At 44.7% G+C, this 15081-nt stretch overlaps 1 protein-coding gene and 1 pseudogene across 2 annotated transcripts in view; both read left to right on the top strand.

Annotated features, from left to right (window-relative positions):
• Vit (vitrin) overlaps positions 1 to 15081 on the top strand; it is a 123146-nt gene that overhangs the window by 14140 nt on the left and 93925 nt on the right. Inside the window, exon 2 of one of the 2 annotated variants that reach the window (XM_087907346.1) lies at positions 8056 to 8125. The exons of the other annotated variant lie outside the window; for it this stretch is intronic. Within the exon in view, the coding sequence (XP_087763472.1) occupies positions 8074 to 8125 (52 nt within the window). The 5' untranslated portion in view covers positions 8056 to 8073. The remainder of the gene's footprint in view (positions 1 to 8055; positions 8126 to 15081) is intronic. 2 annotated transcript variants of the gene reach the window in all.
• Positions 10936 to 11455, top strand: LOC125388245 (large ribosomal subunit protein uL5 pseudogene; annotated as a pseudogene).

Below are 15081 nucleotides of genomic sequence, written 5' to 3'. Positions count from 1 at the left end.
AGACCTCCAAGGGGCTTATTAAAAATGATGAATGCAAAAAAGAAATCATTCTTACACCTTCCATGTCTCCCTGTTGCCTACAGGAATGATCTCGCATTCTTTAGGCATGACATTCAAGGCTTGTGCAGCCCCTTCCTCCCTCTATAATAACCTCATTCCTCTTCCATGCCTGGCTGAGTAGCTCCCTGAAGTTCAGTTAAGTTGTTCGAGCTTCTTCCAGTCTCCGCACGCGAGCCCATGTGCCTTCCACTCAGTTTTTCCTTGCTGGTAGCTCTAAGAGTAGATAGATAGGCTCACTGCCCGATGGAATCCGTGTGAGTGCCTTCAAACAGTATGATGCCAGCTTAGACCATCTGAGTCAGAATGCAGATGTGGTCGGAGGCGTAGAGGAGAAAGAGCAGGCACAACCTTGTGGCCAGCCTTCTTGGCACACTGAGCGTCTAAATAAAAAACATGGTCCACCATGGTCCTGAAGCAGGAACGCTGGATTCTGAAGTATCGTGAGAAGGTGGTAGCTGGCCTGCAGAGGAGTCTTCCCTCTCCTTTACTGTACTTCTTCCACGTAAAAACCCTGGTGGTGCGAGCCCTCACTACCCAGTCCGAGCCAGGCTTCCACTGTACAAGTGGTTACCCACACGCAATAAAGCAGAGGCTGTTCCCTGAAACTGTATCCAGAGTGGTTTCTCTCTGCACCCTTTACTGACCCACGGGTATTGTTGTCTCCTCCGGAGACTCCAGGTAATGGCAGTACAGAAGGCAGGGCCTTGGATCTGGGAGTGTAGCTCCTCTTCCTGTCAGCCTTATCAGCTTGGGTGAAGTCACTGACTCCTGTGTGTGTCCAGGGCCTTCCCAGGCTGTTGTAAAGACGAACGAGTTAAAGCATCATCCACACTTAGGATGTGCTCCCATAAACGTTAGCTATGACTAAGCACACATCAGTCTCCCTCTAGAAGGCTCCCAGCAACTTGATACAGGGACATGCATTCTGTCTCTCTCTGCTTAGCACATGGGGCACATATAGACTTCCCTTTTTTCTATCATTCTTTTTCTTTCCTTTGAATCATGAACAGAAGTATGAATGAAGATGGGTTTTGACTTTAGGAAATCAGGACGATTTGGATAGAAGAGGTAGACCAGGGCTGAAGCCTGGATGATGGCAGGGTTTGTGGCGGGCCGGCGAAGGTGGTGAGGTGTTCCGGGGAGACATATGAGCGAGCCATGGTGCTAACATACACAAACAAATATCGGAAATCCACAGGTGCTGGGGGCAGAGGAGAGAGTTCTGAAAGAGAATTTCAGGTTGATGGTGTTGCAGGGTCACCTGAACCACATCTTCAGAGTCTCTCGTGACTCCCCAAGGAATCTAGGCTTTCTCTTTAGAGACTGAGTGGGCTGCGAAGAGTCTGGCAGGGGAAGGCGCTTGCAGACCTGTGCTTCAGAAAGCTGCTCCTTCCTAATTGGAGGGCACAAGGAGTGAGGCACAGGGAGGGCACGGGAAAGCAGGTCAGAGGTTGTGGCTAACTTTGTCAGATGTTGGACATCATGGGAAGTGGTAGCTCCTCCCCAGAGGTCACATCTTATGACAACCTGTGGCTTCAGCTTGGTCTCTAGTTATTGTGGAACTATTTAATCTGCTAGTGAAAAAGTTGATGATATGGGTACATGTAACATACACAAACACAAACACACATGCACACACACACACACACACACACACACATAATGATAAGACAATATCTAAATGCCCTCTCCCACAGTAGAGGAGTTGGTCATTATTTTATCTTTATTTACCTTACTAATTTCTGGTTTTGTCGGTTTCCGCGCACAGAGAAACCTTGAACGAGGTGATTATGATGCATTCTGCATGATTATGATGCATTCATTCTGCTCGGACCATGTGAGCTGTTTTCTTTCTAGGTGTCCTTTCGGTCTCTTCCACCTTACCGAACAATATTCCCCTCTGACCTCTTTGACTTAAGTAGCTTACCCTCTTGCCTGTGAGAATCAAGCACACTAGCAAATAGATCTCAGGAAAAGTCAGTTTGACTTTTGTTTTTAAGTCTCAACAAAATACATTTTATGCACACCAAGGAGTAAACAATACACAGAAACAAGAGCCATAAAACTGGGCCTGACTTTGAGCATGTGACCTTAAAGAATTCTCCGGCCCATTGTAGACCTCAGACTTCTTCTCTCCAAAGTGAGAACTACTAGGTCCGCCCCCACTTTCTAACCAAGATCGCTTGTAAGAACAAGCCTTATGTATTTTCTGAGCAAACGCAGATTGGGGCTCTCATCGACAACTCCCTCCAGGGATTAGGAACCAAATGATCAAGAAAGACAAAGGGAGGGGATGGAGATGGAGTTCAGTTTGTAAAGTGTTTGTCCGACGCACAAAACCCTGGTTTTGATCCTCAGTACAAACCTATTGCGGTGGCAGAGAATCCAAGGCCACTCTCAGCTGCATAGTGAGTTGGATTTGAGAGGAAAGGAAGAGGAGGAGGAGGGAGAGGAAGAGGAAAGCAGGATAGGAAGCTCCTATTTTAGCAGCACATGGAAGTCTCTTAAGGACTGCAAAGAAACCATAAGGTATGACTAGGTAACCTTAACTGCCAACTTGGCAAAGCCTGAAAGTAAAACTCAGAGGTATCGCCTAGTTCAGATTGGCCTATGGGCATGTCTGCGGGAGATTGTTTGGGTTGTTAATAACATAGGGGAGCCCAGCCCACAGTGGGCAACACCATTCCCTGGGCAGGTGGTTCTGGACTGTATGCAACCCAGAAAGCAACATTCCTCTTTGGTTTCTGCCCCAGTTCCTGCCCTGACTTCCTATGATGATGGATTCTGACCTGTAAGCTGAGATCAATTGGTTGTTCCCTAAGTTGTTTTGGGTCAGAGTGTTTTCTCACAGCCAGAGAGATGAAATTAGAACAAGGTGCTAGTGTTATTTATTACAGATTTCTCCTTTCCTAGCTCCAGGCACTGATACCTAATTGAGTTGGCTGTGCTAATCTACTCATACTAGTGCATATTTTTCTTTCACAGCCCAGGCTTTATCTTCCTCAGCAGAACTCCAGATTGGGGCACTTTTAAATTATAGCTCACAGCACAATTCATAATTTATGCACAAGTAGCATTCTTTTGGAAGCTCTTTCTCAATTTTTGTCCACACTCCTGAGAGCACAGGAGGAGTTAAGGTTCCCAAGTTGCTGAATACCCTCCCCGTGACTTCATGATACTGGCCTCCTTCCCTTCTGCAGAACCTGAACAGGCTTCAGTCCTGGACTCTGGGATACCAGAGAGAGAAAGGCTTTAATGCTTTCCCTCTCATTTAAAAACCACATTAACATTTAAGACTGTGAAAAAAACAGGCCAAGCAAGGAAGGAAGGCACAGGGGTGAGGAAGAATCGTCAACACACTCTCCAGAAGACCAGAGTTTCTGGTCGGTTCTATTGCTTTTGAGTCGTATTTGGGTAATGTCGTCATCAGGATTAGAGGGGTCATTTCTTGGATCTGGTTGGTGGCTATCCATGCAGCCCCATATGTGAAGGTCATTTATGTCTTTCATGACTTCTGAAGCTGTAAGACATGGCTGGGAGCATTCCTCTCTGCTCTCCCATTTCTCCCTTGGGTTTGTGTGTAGACTACCATGGAAAATGTATGATTTGCTGGGTTTGGTGTATATCTGGATTGTCTTCCCTTTGTTTTGTTTCTTTGTTTTCTTTTCTAGGAAAAGGAAACAGTCCTTGGTACCCACATATTTATATAACATGTATTTGCTGAACATCTATAAACTCAAATAAAAAGTCTCATCCTCAGGGAGTTAGCATTCTGTTGAAGGAACCCAATAGTGGACAAACAAAATAAGTAAATTATAGAGTATGTCAAAAACTATAAGTAACCAAGAAAAAAATACAGCAAGGTAAGAATAGGACTTAGCAGTGGATAGAAAGGGGGATTATGACTTTAAATAGGACAATTGCATAATGTCCATTAAAAAGGCAACATTCAAACAAAGGTTTTGGAGAAAAATTGCTCATGTTGGGGAAGAGAGAATAAGTAGTGGGACAGTAAATGCACAAGTGAAACCATGAGGTGAAAGGAATGTTCTAGCAACAGTCAAGAGCCCAGCTCGCCCTGGACTGATTAAGTGAGGGGAAGAATAAATGGGAAATTAGGGGAGAAATGAGATCAGGAGGAGGAAAAGTGGATAACATCCAGTAGGACCTTGAGCCTCCTGAGAAGACTTTGGCTTTTCTTCTTAGGATGGTTGGGAACCACTGTTCAGGTCTGAGCAGAAGGATGCCACAGACCAATCTGGGTCAACAAGGGTCATGCCAGTTAACCTTCCAAGAAAGCTAACTAAAGTAATGTGGATGGACTAGGACTTGGCCTAGCCCAGCGCAATAGTGGAGACAATAATTGGCTGATTCTGGATGTAGTATGAATGTCGAGCCAGCAGGCTTAGTGGATGGAGATGTGGAGTGTGAGAGAGCGAGAAGGATCAGCCTACAACACTGAGCAGGAACTGCAGTGCTGGCCGTAGGCAGCCAGAAGGGACGCTTCACATCCTGCGCCTGTCTCATAAAAATGCCCGCTATTTAGGGTTGAATCCACGCCTATAGTTCAGCAGTGTCTCACATTAGTAAAAACTACTTACTGCACTAGTTCCAAAATATACTACGGCCATTTCAGAATTCAGTTAGCAAGCAGATTGTATGCCGTGCTCTGAAGTTAAAGACTGCTGCTCTACTGTTAACTGGTGGTCAACTACTTCCGTTGGGAAACCTGATCTATCACAATTGTTGCTCAGAATGAACAAAGGGATGCCGGACTGTGAGGCAGTCACTCTTTGTAGCTAATACAATTGTTTAGAGCAATTCTTTCACACATCAAACCATCTTAAATCCATTGGTATTTGTATTGACATTTCATTCATAACTGAGAAGCACTTTGTGCTAACCCTTCACAGATCCATATCTAAATATTGAATATAAACATAGACATTTCCCACCTAGGAACATCACTCTTGTGGCTTAAAAATGAGATTCTGTGAGAATCCATATCATAGAAACTGGCATACTGTGCAACTCAGGGTCTTTTCCTTTGCAGTAAGTAGATTTCCCAGCAAACTCCTGGGCCGCAGCCTAGTATAGAGAGATGAATGCAAACTTCAGGCAGCCCTGTTGCAAGGGGGGTGCTGCTTGCCCAGAGAGACGGAGTGATTTGTTACCAGTGATACTGTTCAAACGTTTTAGGTGATAATGCTAGCAAAATGCAGGCCAATTTTATGTCTGGGTTCTTCACCATATTCTTTTCTATTGAATGAACCGAAGGCAGATGCCTCCCTCCTACTCCTCCCCGAGTTCCACTCTCGTCCTCTCAGGGCACTGTGGACATAATTCGGAACGTCTTAAGTCTTTGTTTCTCTATTCAATGATGACCTTCAAACCCACCATGCTGATTAGTCATAAGGACTCAAAACAAAATGAAGTATTGAATAAGCTCAGGGGATCATAGTATTGGTGAACCTTTGAGGTCTCCCTATAGCTTTAAGAGAACAGAGATGTATTCTTTATAGAGAACAACCTTCTCACGCCCACTGTGCTTTCCAGCTCCCAGAACTCTGTTTATGCTGATTTCTACATTGAGTGTCCCTTTTCCCTATTTCTGTTTTGGAATTGTTCATTCCAGTCAGGTGGCCCAGCTGCTCCCAGAACTATGAAGCGTTTCCTTACTCTCACAGATGGCATAATCCCCTTCCTTTCTCCCATCTAGGCACTAAACAGGACAGACCCTACTAAGCTTCCTAGATCAGATGAGATTGGGCAGATTCAGGGCAGTATACGTGTAGACTCTCCTTTCTTCCTTTAATGCGGCTATTCCTAGGCCCAGACCTAGTGGACGAAAACTCAACAGTTTAACAAGATCCCAGAATTAGTGTGTGCTGTGAAGAGCAGCCCTGCTCAACAACTGTTTCTGGAACTTGGTTCCATATTGAACTATCAGAGGAGGTTTAAGGCTTTCCCTCCCAGAAAGTAGATTTACTGACAAACTCCTGGGCCATAGCAGAGTGGCCCATCTGTGCAGCTCCATCCGTGCAGCTCCACCTGTGCAGCTCATTCTGTGCAACTCTATCTGTGCAGCTCCACCTGTGCAGCTCATTCTGTGCAACTCTATCTGTGCAGCTCCATATATGCAGCTCCATCTATGCAGCTCCACCCATGCAGCTCCATCTGTGCAGTTCCACCTGTGCAGCTCCATCTGTGCAGTTCCACCTGTGCAGCTCCATCTGTGCAGTTCCACCTGTGCAGTTCCACCTGTGCAGTTCCACCTGTGCAGCTCCATCTGTGCAGTTCCACCTGTGCAGTTCCACCTGTGCAGTTCCACCTGTGCAGTTCCACCTGTGCAGTTCCACCTGTGCAGCTCCACCTGTACAGCTCCACCTGTGCAGCTCCATCTATGAAGCTCCATCTGTGCAGTTCCACCTGTGCAGCTCCATCTGTGCAGTTCCACCTGTGCAGTTCCACCTGTGCAGCTCCACCTGTGCAGCTCCACCTGTACAGCTCCACCTGTGCAGCTCCATCTCTGCAGCTCTATCTATGCAGCTCCACCCATGCAGCTCCACCTGTGTAGCTCTACCTGTGCAGCTCCATCTATGAAGCTCCATCTGTGCAGTTCCACCTGTGCAGCTCCATCTATGCAGCTCCATCTGTGTAGCTCCATCTGTACAGACTCTATCCCCAACAGACTCTGATTCAGGTGATCTGGGCATTGATAGTCTTTAAACTCCCAGTGATAGCAGTATGTAGCGAGGAGATACTAGTATGTAGCCCACTGCTCTGTAAACACCTCTCCACTTCCTTATGGGGCCTTCGGGCTCTCTCATGCTCTCTGATGCCATGGTTATTTGATTTCACATATGTTTTTCCACCTCTTTTAAACTATGTGTTTTAAGAGTGAGAATTATCTCTTTTTATTGATTATATTGAGCTCTACATTTTTCTCTTCTCCCCTCCCTGCCTCTTCTTTCCCCTTCAGCCCTCTCCCAAGGTCCCCCATGCTCCCAATTTACTCAGGAGATCTTGTCTTTTTCTACTTCCCATGTAGATTAGATCCATGTAAGACTCTCTTGGGGTCCTCTTTGTTGTCTAGGTTCTCTGGCATTGTGATTTGTAGACTGGTTTTCTTTGCTTTATGTCTAAAAGCCACTTATGAGTGTGTACATGTGATAATTGTCTTTCTGGGTCTGGATTACCTCACTCAAAATGATGTTTTCTAGCTCCATCCATTTGCCTCCAAATTTCAAGATGTCGTTATTTTTTTCTACTGTGTAGTACTCCATTGTGTTCATGTACCACATTTTCCTTATCCATTCTTTGGTTGAGGGGCATTTAAGTTGTTTTCAGGTTCTGGCTATGACAAACAATGCTGCTATGAACATAGTTGAGCACATGTCCTTGTGGTATGATTGAACATCCTTTGGATATATATCCAAAAGTGGTATTGCTGGGTCTTGAGGAAGATTGTTTCCTAATTTTCTGAGAGATCACCACACTGACATCCAAAGGGGCTGTACCAGTTTGCACTCCCACCAGCGATGCAGGTGCAAGAACTGACTTTTAATACAGTTTTCTCACCCTTTTCCTTAAGAAGAGCCATGTTATAGGAATTTCCTATTTATTAAAGGGTTGGTTTATTTGTAATCTTAAATTCTTTCCATGTTACCCTAAATATGGCTCTTGGCCAAATCTGAGGACTGCTGGGACACAGTCTCAAAACCGTGAGGTTGTTTGTCAGTCCTAAGACTGCATCTCTAGAAAATCAGAGGCAGATAACTGGAAAGGGTTTTCTAACTGAGAATGGACTCTCTGGGTACCAGTGCAGCCATCCCACTCCATCTACGCATCTTCCATAGATAGAAAATAGAAAGCCAATCGTGGAACCCCGACTCCAGAGGGCAATGTAAAATGATGCAGAATGTCCCCACACGCTTCAGGCGTCTGATTCAGAACCCCTGGCTGAAGGTTGATGATATCTTTCTCTCTCTCCAGAGTGCCATTTTGATATTTATGGGCTTCATTGTTCCCACTATGAAGGCATCTGTTATTGAAGTCTTGCTCGGTGAGTACTAGTCTGTGTGGATCTGGATGTTCTTTGAATCTGGCCAAGAAAGGTTTAAAGCCAAGACAGAACACATGAACAATAACAGAAGTTTAAGGGGGGGAATGCTAAGTATAGATCAAATTCAAGAGGCCTCTGTGTGTGTGTTCATCTAAAGCAAACTTTTATATCATATATATGTGTTTACATGCTACATTTACTATATACACATATCTCTATGTTTTCTGTAAACAAATACATGTTTGTTTTTAAGATCCCTCTGTTTCTTAATTTCTCAAAAAAAGAAGACGAATATTTTTAAGACAATGGTTTTACTTAGGCAGTTAAGTTCTCATTCTTTAGAGATGAAATATTTGAGGCATCTCTTATTTTCCAAGAATACAACTTGGATGTCTTTGAGGAACAGGAGACCTACTGGGCTCCAGACACTGCTGGTGTGTTTAGAACTAAGCCGGGGGAAATATTCTGCTCTTAGTATCCATTGTCTGGGGCTTTGCCGGCTGACATAAATCTGCACGCTATGCTGAAACAGAGGGGCACAAAGTCCGTATAGATAGTCTGTATTAACTTGTTGGGGCTTTACCACAAGCGGGGTAACCTAAAGCAACAAAAATGTGTTGCCTTCCAGCTCTGGAGTCTTGAAATCCAAAATCAGTATGTCGGTGAGGATGGTCCTTTTAGCCAGTAGTGAGGAAAAAGTCTTCCCCAGGCCTCTTCCCTAACTTCTGGATGCTTTCTGGAAATCTCTGATGTTCTTGGTTTATGGGTACAACACTCTGGTTCCCATCATCTTCACCTGGCGCCCCCTGAATGCATGCCTGAGCCTGTCTTTTCCCTTTTTGTGATGACATCAGTTTTATTGGATCAAGAGCTCCAGTATGAACTCATCCCATTCGACCAATTCTCTGTGCCAATCACCTGTTTTCAGACCAGGTCATTTTCTGAGAAACTGGGGGTTCAGACTTCAGTGCGCAGATTGCATGGGGGAAGGGATGAAGGTTAGTGCATTACAGAGTGAACATGTTTAAGCCTGTTCAGAGGGAGTTGCCTGGACACAACTGAGGACTGGGTGGCGGGGAGGAAGGTGACATAGTTTGAAAAGCAAAGAAATCTCATCATGGTCGGATGATCACTGGGCTGGAGTCAGAGAGAGGACATGCGTTCAAGTTCTGAGACACCATCAGTTTGTTGATGTTAGCGGTGGTTCTCAGCCCTCCTAATGCTGTGACCCTTTAATACAGTTCCTCATATTGTGGTGATGACCCCAACCTTAAAATTATTTCATTGCTACTTCATAACTGTAATTTTGTTTCTGTTACAAATCATAATGCAAATATCTAATGTGCAGGATAGCTGATATGTGACCCCCGTGAAAGGGTCATTCAGCCCTGGGGGCCATGACTCATGTTGAGAACCACTGTCTTAGAGCCAGCTGTTTATCTGTAAATGATGTAACCGAGCCCGGGACCACCCAACTCCGTGTCAAACGTTTGCAGGGTGTTAGGACTGTTTCTCACCAAACCATTTGTTCCTTTCTCAGGAGGAACATTAGTAGGTCAGAGAGAAACATTAGTAGGTCATTGCTCATCCCTGGTGCCGCCATATGCTGTTTCTGACACATGTTGGAAGGAAGACCAAATAGGCTTCTGAGTACCCATTCAGGAGCTCTCTCCCCAACTACTGACGTTCTCAACTGATTGGGCAAGGTTCAAGATGCCCAACATGACCGCAGTTACAAGGAAGTCAAGGTCTGGACTGGATGTTTCCAGTCTCCTGGCATCGTGTTCAAAGAATTTAGGAAGCACATATAGGAAGCAAAGTGGCAAAAAAAAAAATTTGTTCAGAAGCAATGTGAGCAAACAGAGCAAACTCTCTACAAAAGAACAGACAGCTCCTTGAGTCAAAACACTGAACGGTGTCTGGTTAATGCCTTGGGCATCTGGGATTCCTCTTGTGGGGTCTATGACAAGGAGGAGTTGGTTGCTAAAGGGTGTTCTGTGGGTGATTTAGCTTTAATTGAGTGGGAATGCGGCCTTCTCTTTGAAAAGATTTATTATTTTTTAATTTTCTGCAGTATGAATGTGTGTGTGTGTTCGAATATACACACACATGAATGCAAGCACCCACATAGTCTAGAAATTAAGTCAGTCTCCCTAGAGCAAGAGCTACAGCGGGCTATGCTCTTTATGGATTCCGGGAACTGAACTCTCAACCTCTGATCCATCACTCCAGCCCCTCATAAGCCCTTCTTTATCTGCATGTGCTGTATCATAATTTGCCTGATACTAATCATATACACACCCAGTTATGTAGGGGCATGTGATGATAAATAAGGGGTTGTCTGGAAGAGTTCACACAGAAGACATAGTTTGCCTTACTTTGCATGCACCCAAAACCAAATAGTTTAGGCTGGACCAGCCCTCTGTCTTTAACTACCAAGTGTTATGGGACATTCTTGAATGGAAAATTGCCCCAAAGGAGGGTTACCAAAATGTTGTTGAGAGGAGCAATTACACTGTTTAGAGCGGGTGTATGCATTGCTTAGTGTAGGTGGAGTCCCAGGTTGCTAAGGCCATGATTAGAAGAGGGATTGGGGATAGCTTGAGCCAAGTGAAATTCTGCTCCGTTGGGCCTTCCCTACCCTAGGCTGCCTCATCAATGCAATTATTTCATATGCCGGGCCTGCTCTAGTAGTAAAGGGAGTGTGCACCATGGGAGCACGGTCTTTCACTTCCTCATTACTTTGAGCTACAAGTTAACAAATTTTTAATGTTAAAGAAGTGGAGGTGAGCTCCCTCCTGTTCTCCATCATGGTGCAAGGTCAAGGTGAGAAAGGAGAACCGCATGCAGAAACCTTGCAACCTCAGGCTCTGCCTCAATACCTGCGTCGGGGAGAGCAGGGCAGCCAAGGGTTGGAGCAGCTCACAGGCCAGAGACCTGCATTTCCCACTGCTAGATACCCTGTCCTGTCTTTCGGCATCAGGCGAAATAAAAGGATTGCTGCTCTCTCTGCACAGTCTGTGGAGCCAAGGCAGAAGAAATCCTGGAGAAAGATTTGAGGGTGTGGCAGTATAGGTTATGGGAAAATCACTTCTCAGATTCTGGAATTTTGGTTTGGGGATTCAGGAACATGGTGATATGGACCTCAGATATGACCTACATTGGGATCTCCAGCCTGGATTCCCATGCATTGCGGTTGGGTGGGTCAGGTTTCAGCATAGCAGACAAGAAGTGCAGAACAAGCCACATTGGAGCCACAGAATCAGCAAAGGGGAGGCCGTGTTCTGGTCTCAGCAGAAGTGTGATGGGGTCATTCTTCCTAGAAAATAAACCTTATTCAAAAGGTCAATAAAATTCTCCTAGGGAAAAAAAGTGGAGGTGAGAATAAGAAAGATTTCCTAAAACAAAATGAACCAAATTTTAACAGGGTGGCTCACACCCTGCCTTTTCTTATGTACCACAGACCCAAGAAGGGAGACTTAGCTACTCTGCTCCCTGCCTCTCGTGGCCTGCCCCTTTCCTCACAAGGATGCTCATACAATGAAAGCAGAAAGGGGACACCCTGGACCTCAGCACAATGGAAGCCAGATATGACAGTCCCATTCTACATCATGGAAGCCACATATGACAATCCCACACTACACCATGGAAGCCACATATAACAATCCCACACTACACCATGGAAGCCACATTGACAATCTCATACTACATCATGGAAGCCACATATGACAATCCCACACTACACCATGGAAACCACAAATGACAATCCCACACTACACCATGGAAATCACATATGACAATCTCATGCTACACCGTGGAAGTCACATATGACAATCCCACACTACACCATGGAAGCCACATATGACAATCCCACACTAAAAGTGCAAAGTCCTTTCTCTATGATGATGAATAAGATAGATATGTCTATTCTTGTGCTGAAATTTCTAGTCAGATCAATTAGGAAGGAAAAGGTTAAAAAAATAAGTCACTGGGCTCAAGCGATGGCCTGGTGATTAAGAGCGTGCATTGTTCCTACAGGTGACCTGGCACCTACATCGGGCAGTTTACCAACACACTGTAACTCTAGCTCTGGGGAATCTGATGCCTCTGGCTTATAGAGACACCTGCATTCAACATCCCCCCCACAATACTAAAATTAAGATTTAATTTGAAAATACTAGTTAAATTTGAAAAGAAAACCTCAAAAAACGTCTACAAGAATAGGACACATAACATATAGAAAATCCAGCAACAACCCTTTAGAAGTAGTAAAGAAATTCAGAAAATGGACAAAATTTTGCTGCCTTTGTATTGTCGTGACAGAACAACATAAAAGGAGGAAAAGATTATGCTGGGTTGGGGTTTCAGACCGTAGTGTCAAGAAGAGCCTGGTGGGACTGGGCTGGTCGGTTCATTGCAGAACATGTGGCAGGGGCTCTGTGGGTCACAGCAGACTGGGAAGCAGACAGAGCACCAGAACAAAGGGCCAGGCACAACCTTCGAAAATCAACCTAGGTGACCTGTACCCTAATTCCATCAGCTAAGTCTGACCCTCCAAAGGTTCTCAGCCTCCTACATAACACCACCAACTGGGGAGCAATCAGTCAAAGCAGGAACCTATGGGGGACATTACGGATTCAAAATAGATTTTGCCCTTGCCTCCAAAGCTCATGGTCATCTCGTCATATAAGCTGTATTTAATCCAGGTTAGAGAGTCTCTGAAGATTTAACAGTCTCAACTCTGTAAGTGTGAAGTTCAAGGTCTCTTCTGAGGCACAAAGCAAACTACTAATTGTGAGGTTCTGGAATACCAGAAAGTCCTGGTCATCAGATATATAGTGGTCGAGCAGAGGCATGCCCATTCCAGAATGGACAGATGGAATATAGTGGGGAAGGAGGGGCTGAAGGAAGGCTGAAATCCATCATGGAAAGCAGAAACTAGGTAGTTCTGTGCCAAATCCCTGGTGCCCAGGTATCTGGACTCCACCAGTCCTGGGCATGGCTGCAGTTATAGTCTGACACTTGTGGGTTTTTTTTTTTCGGACATCTCCATTGGCACCTGCCTCTTTCCTTAGCGCGTATCCCATGTTCTTGGCAGTTCCAAAATCCCAGAAACCCACTCACGACTCGAGCTTTGTGTCTCACTTGCTAAGGTCCTTGCAGAATAACCAACCTGTCTACACATTGCCTGACCTCCTAGGCTTTTCTCAAAAACTGTGGTAGATGCCTCCGTGGCCCCGTGAGTCTCACATTTTGTGTGTCTATAAAATGAGGAACACCCAGACAATGAACGTTAAAATGCCTAACTCCTGGGCCAGCTCAAGCCGCAGCCAGGACCTCTTGGACCACGGCTCCCGTGACTTCGGAATGCCTGGGTGCCCGGGGCCCATGAAAACACTGGCAGCCCTCCCTGCAATGCTCACTTCTTTAACAATTACTGTTTCTTTGTTTGTAACTTTAAAGGAACTATCTTTTTGGCCCCCAAACACCATGTTTTCTACTTTTCCTCTCCTGAGCTGAACTAAACAAAGCTGAAAGCATTTTGTAAATGTAGTTTTCAAAGTTACTGTGTTGCCTGCTTTTCTTGGTGCTGTAACCAAGTACCTGAAATGAAGCAACTTAAAGGCTTTACTTTGGCTAAAGTTCAAGGGATACACTCCGTCAGGGCAAGGGATTATGGCAGCAGGAGTTTGAGGGGGCTAATTACAGTGTGACCTCAGTCCGGAAGCAGAAGGTAGTCAGAAAGTGGGGCTGGACTAAAAAAAAAATTCAAGGCTCATTCAAGTGATTCACTTCTTCCAGACAGCCCCCATCACCCAAAGGTTCTCCACCTTCCAAAACAGCACCGCTAGCTAGGAACCAGGTGTTTAAACACATCGGCCTACCAGGGACATCTCACAGGCAAACCACAGTGGATATGCCAAACCAAGTAGCATGGTGCTAGAAAAAGAATAACAGGAAGTAAAAACAGCCCAGGAATAAACTTAGAGCCAGTTCATCTTTAGCAAAGATAACAGGAAAAGGATAATCTCCTAAATGCACTGCCCTGGAAAAATATGATATTCATGTGCAGAAGAATGGAATTAAATACTGAGCTCTGATCGAATTCTTAAAATCACCCGAAAGTATAAAAAAGTCTTGAACATAAGACTTGAAACTGGAGAGATCTTGAAAACAAGCCCAGAAAAATCATCTTGAAATTGGTCCAGGCAAAAAAAAAAAAAAAAAAACTCGCTAGACATGACCCTGAAAGTTCAGGCAACAGAAGCAAAAGTGACATATGAGGGCATCTCAAACAACTTCTGCACAGCACCGGGAGTAATCCATAGAGTGCAGAGACAGCCTGGGGGGTGAGAAAAAATATTTGCAAACCTTGTATCTGTTGACAGGTTAATATTAATATTATAGAGGATCTCAAAAATGTAAATCGCAAGAAAATAATCTAATTTTAAAGACAGACCAAAACAGACATTTCTTGGAAGGACATAGACAAATAGCTAGCAGACAGATGTATGTATTTTTTTTTGAAAGTTGAGCATCACTAATCATTAGGTAAATACAAATCAAAGCCACCATGAAATATCACTTTATATCTTTTGAATGGCCTTAATCAGATAGGTGCAATCTCATGAGTTGATGAACATCTGAAAAAGAGGCAGTCCTTTGTCATCTGAGTGGTGTGTGTGTGTGTGTGTGTGTGTGTGTGTGTGTTACATTGCTTAGGACCTTCCTCCCTTCCTTGTTGGCTTCCCCTTCTCCCTCATCCTCTATATCTTGCCTTTGTCTCTCTGGGGCAAATACATTTCCTTTGTGCTGAGAGCTTGGTCTTGGAGTGTCCTGAGTCAATACTGGTCCCTTCGGCGGGTATATAAAATAGCACGCTCATGATGGCATTCATTACAAATAGTGGTATGGAGGTTCCTCAAAAAATTAAAAATAAAACTACCCTGTGACTT

The sequence above is a fragment of the Myodes glareolus genome, chromosome 6 (genome assembly GCF_982192425.1).
Source record: "Myodes glareolus chromosome 6, mMyoGla1.1, whole genome shotgun sequence".
Lineage (NCBI taxonomy): Eukaryota > Metazoa > Chordata > Mammalia > Rodentia > Cricetidae > Myodes > Myodes glareolus.
The sequence above is the reverse complement of the archived record's forward strand: the minus strand, read 5'-3'. Positions and strand labels throughout refer to the sequence as shown.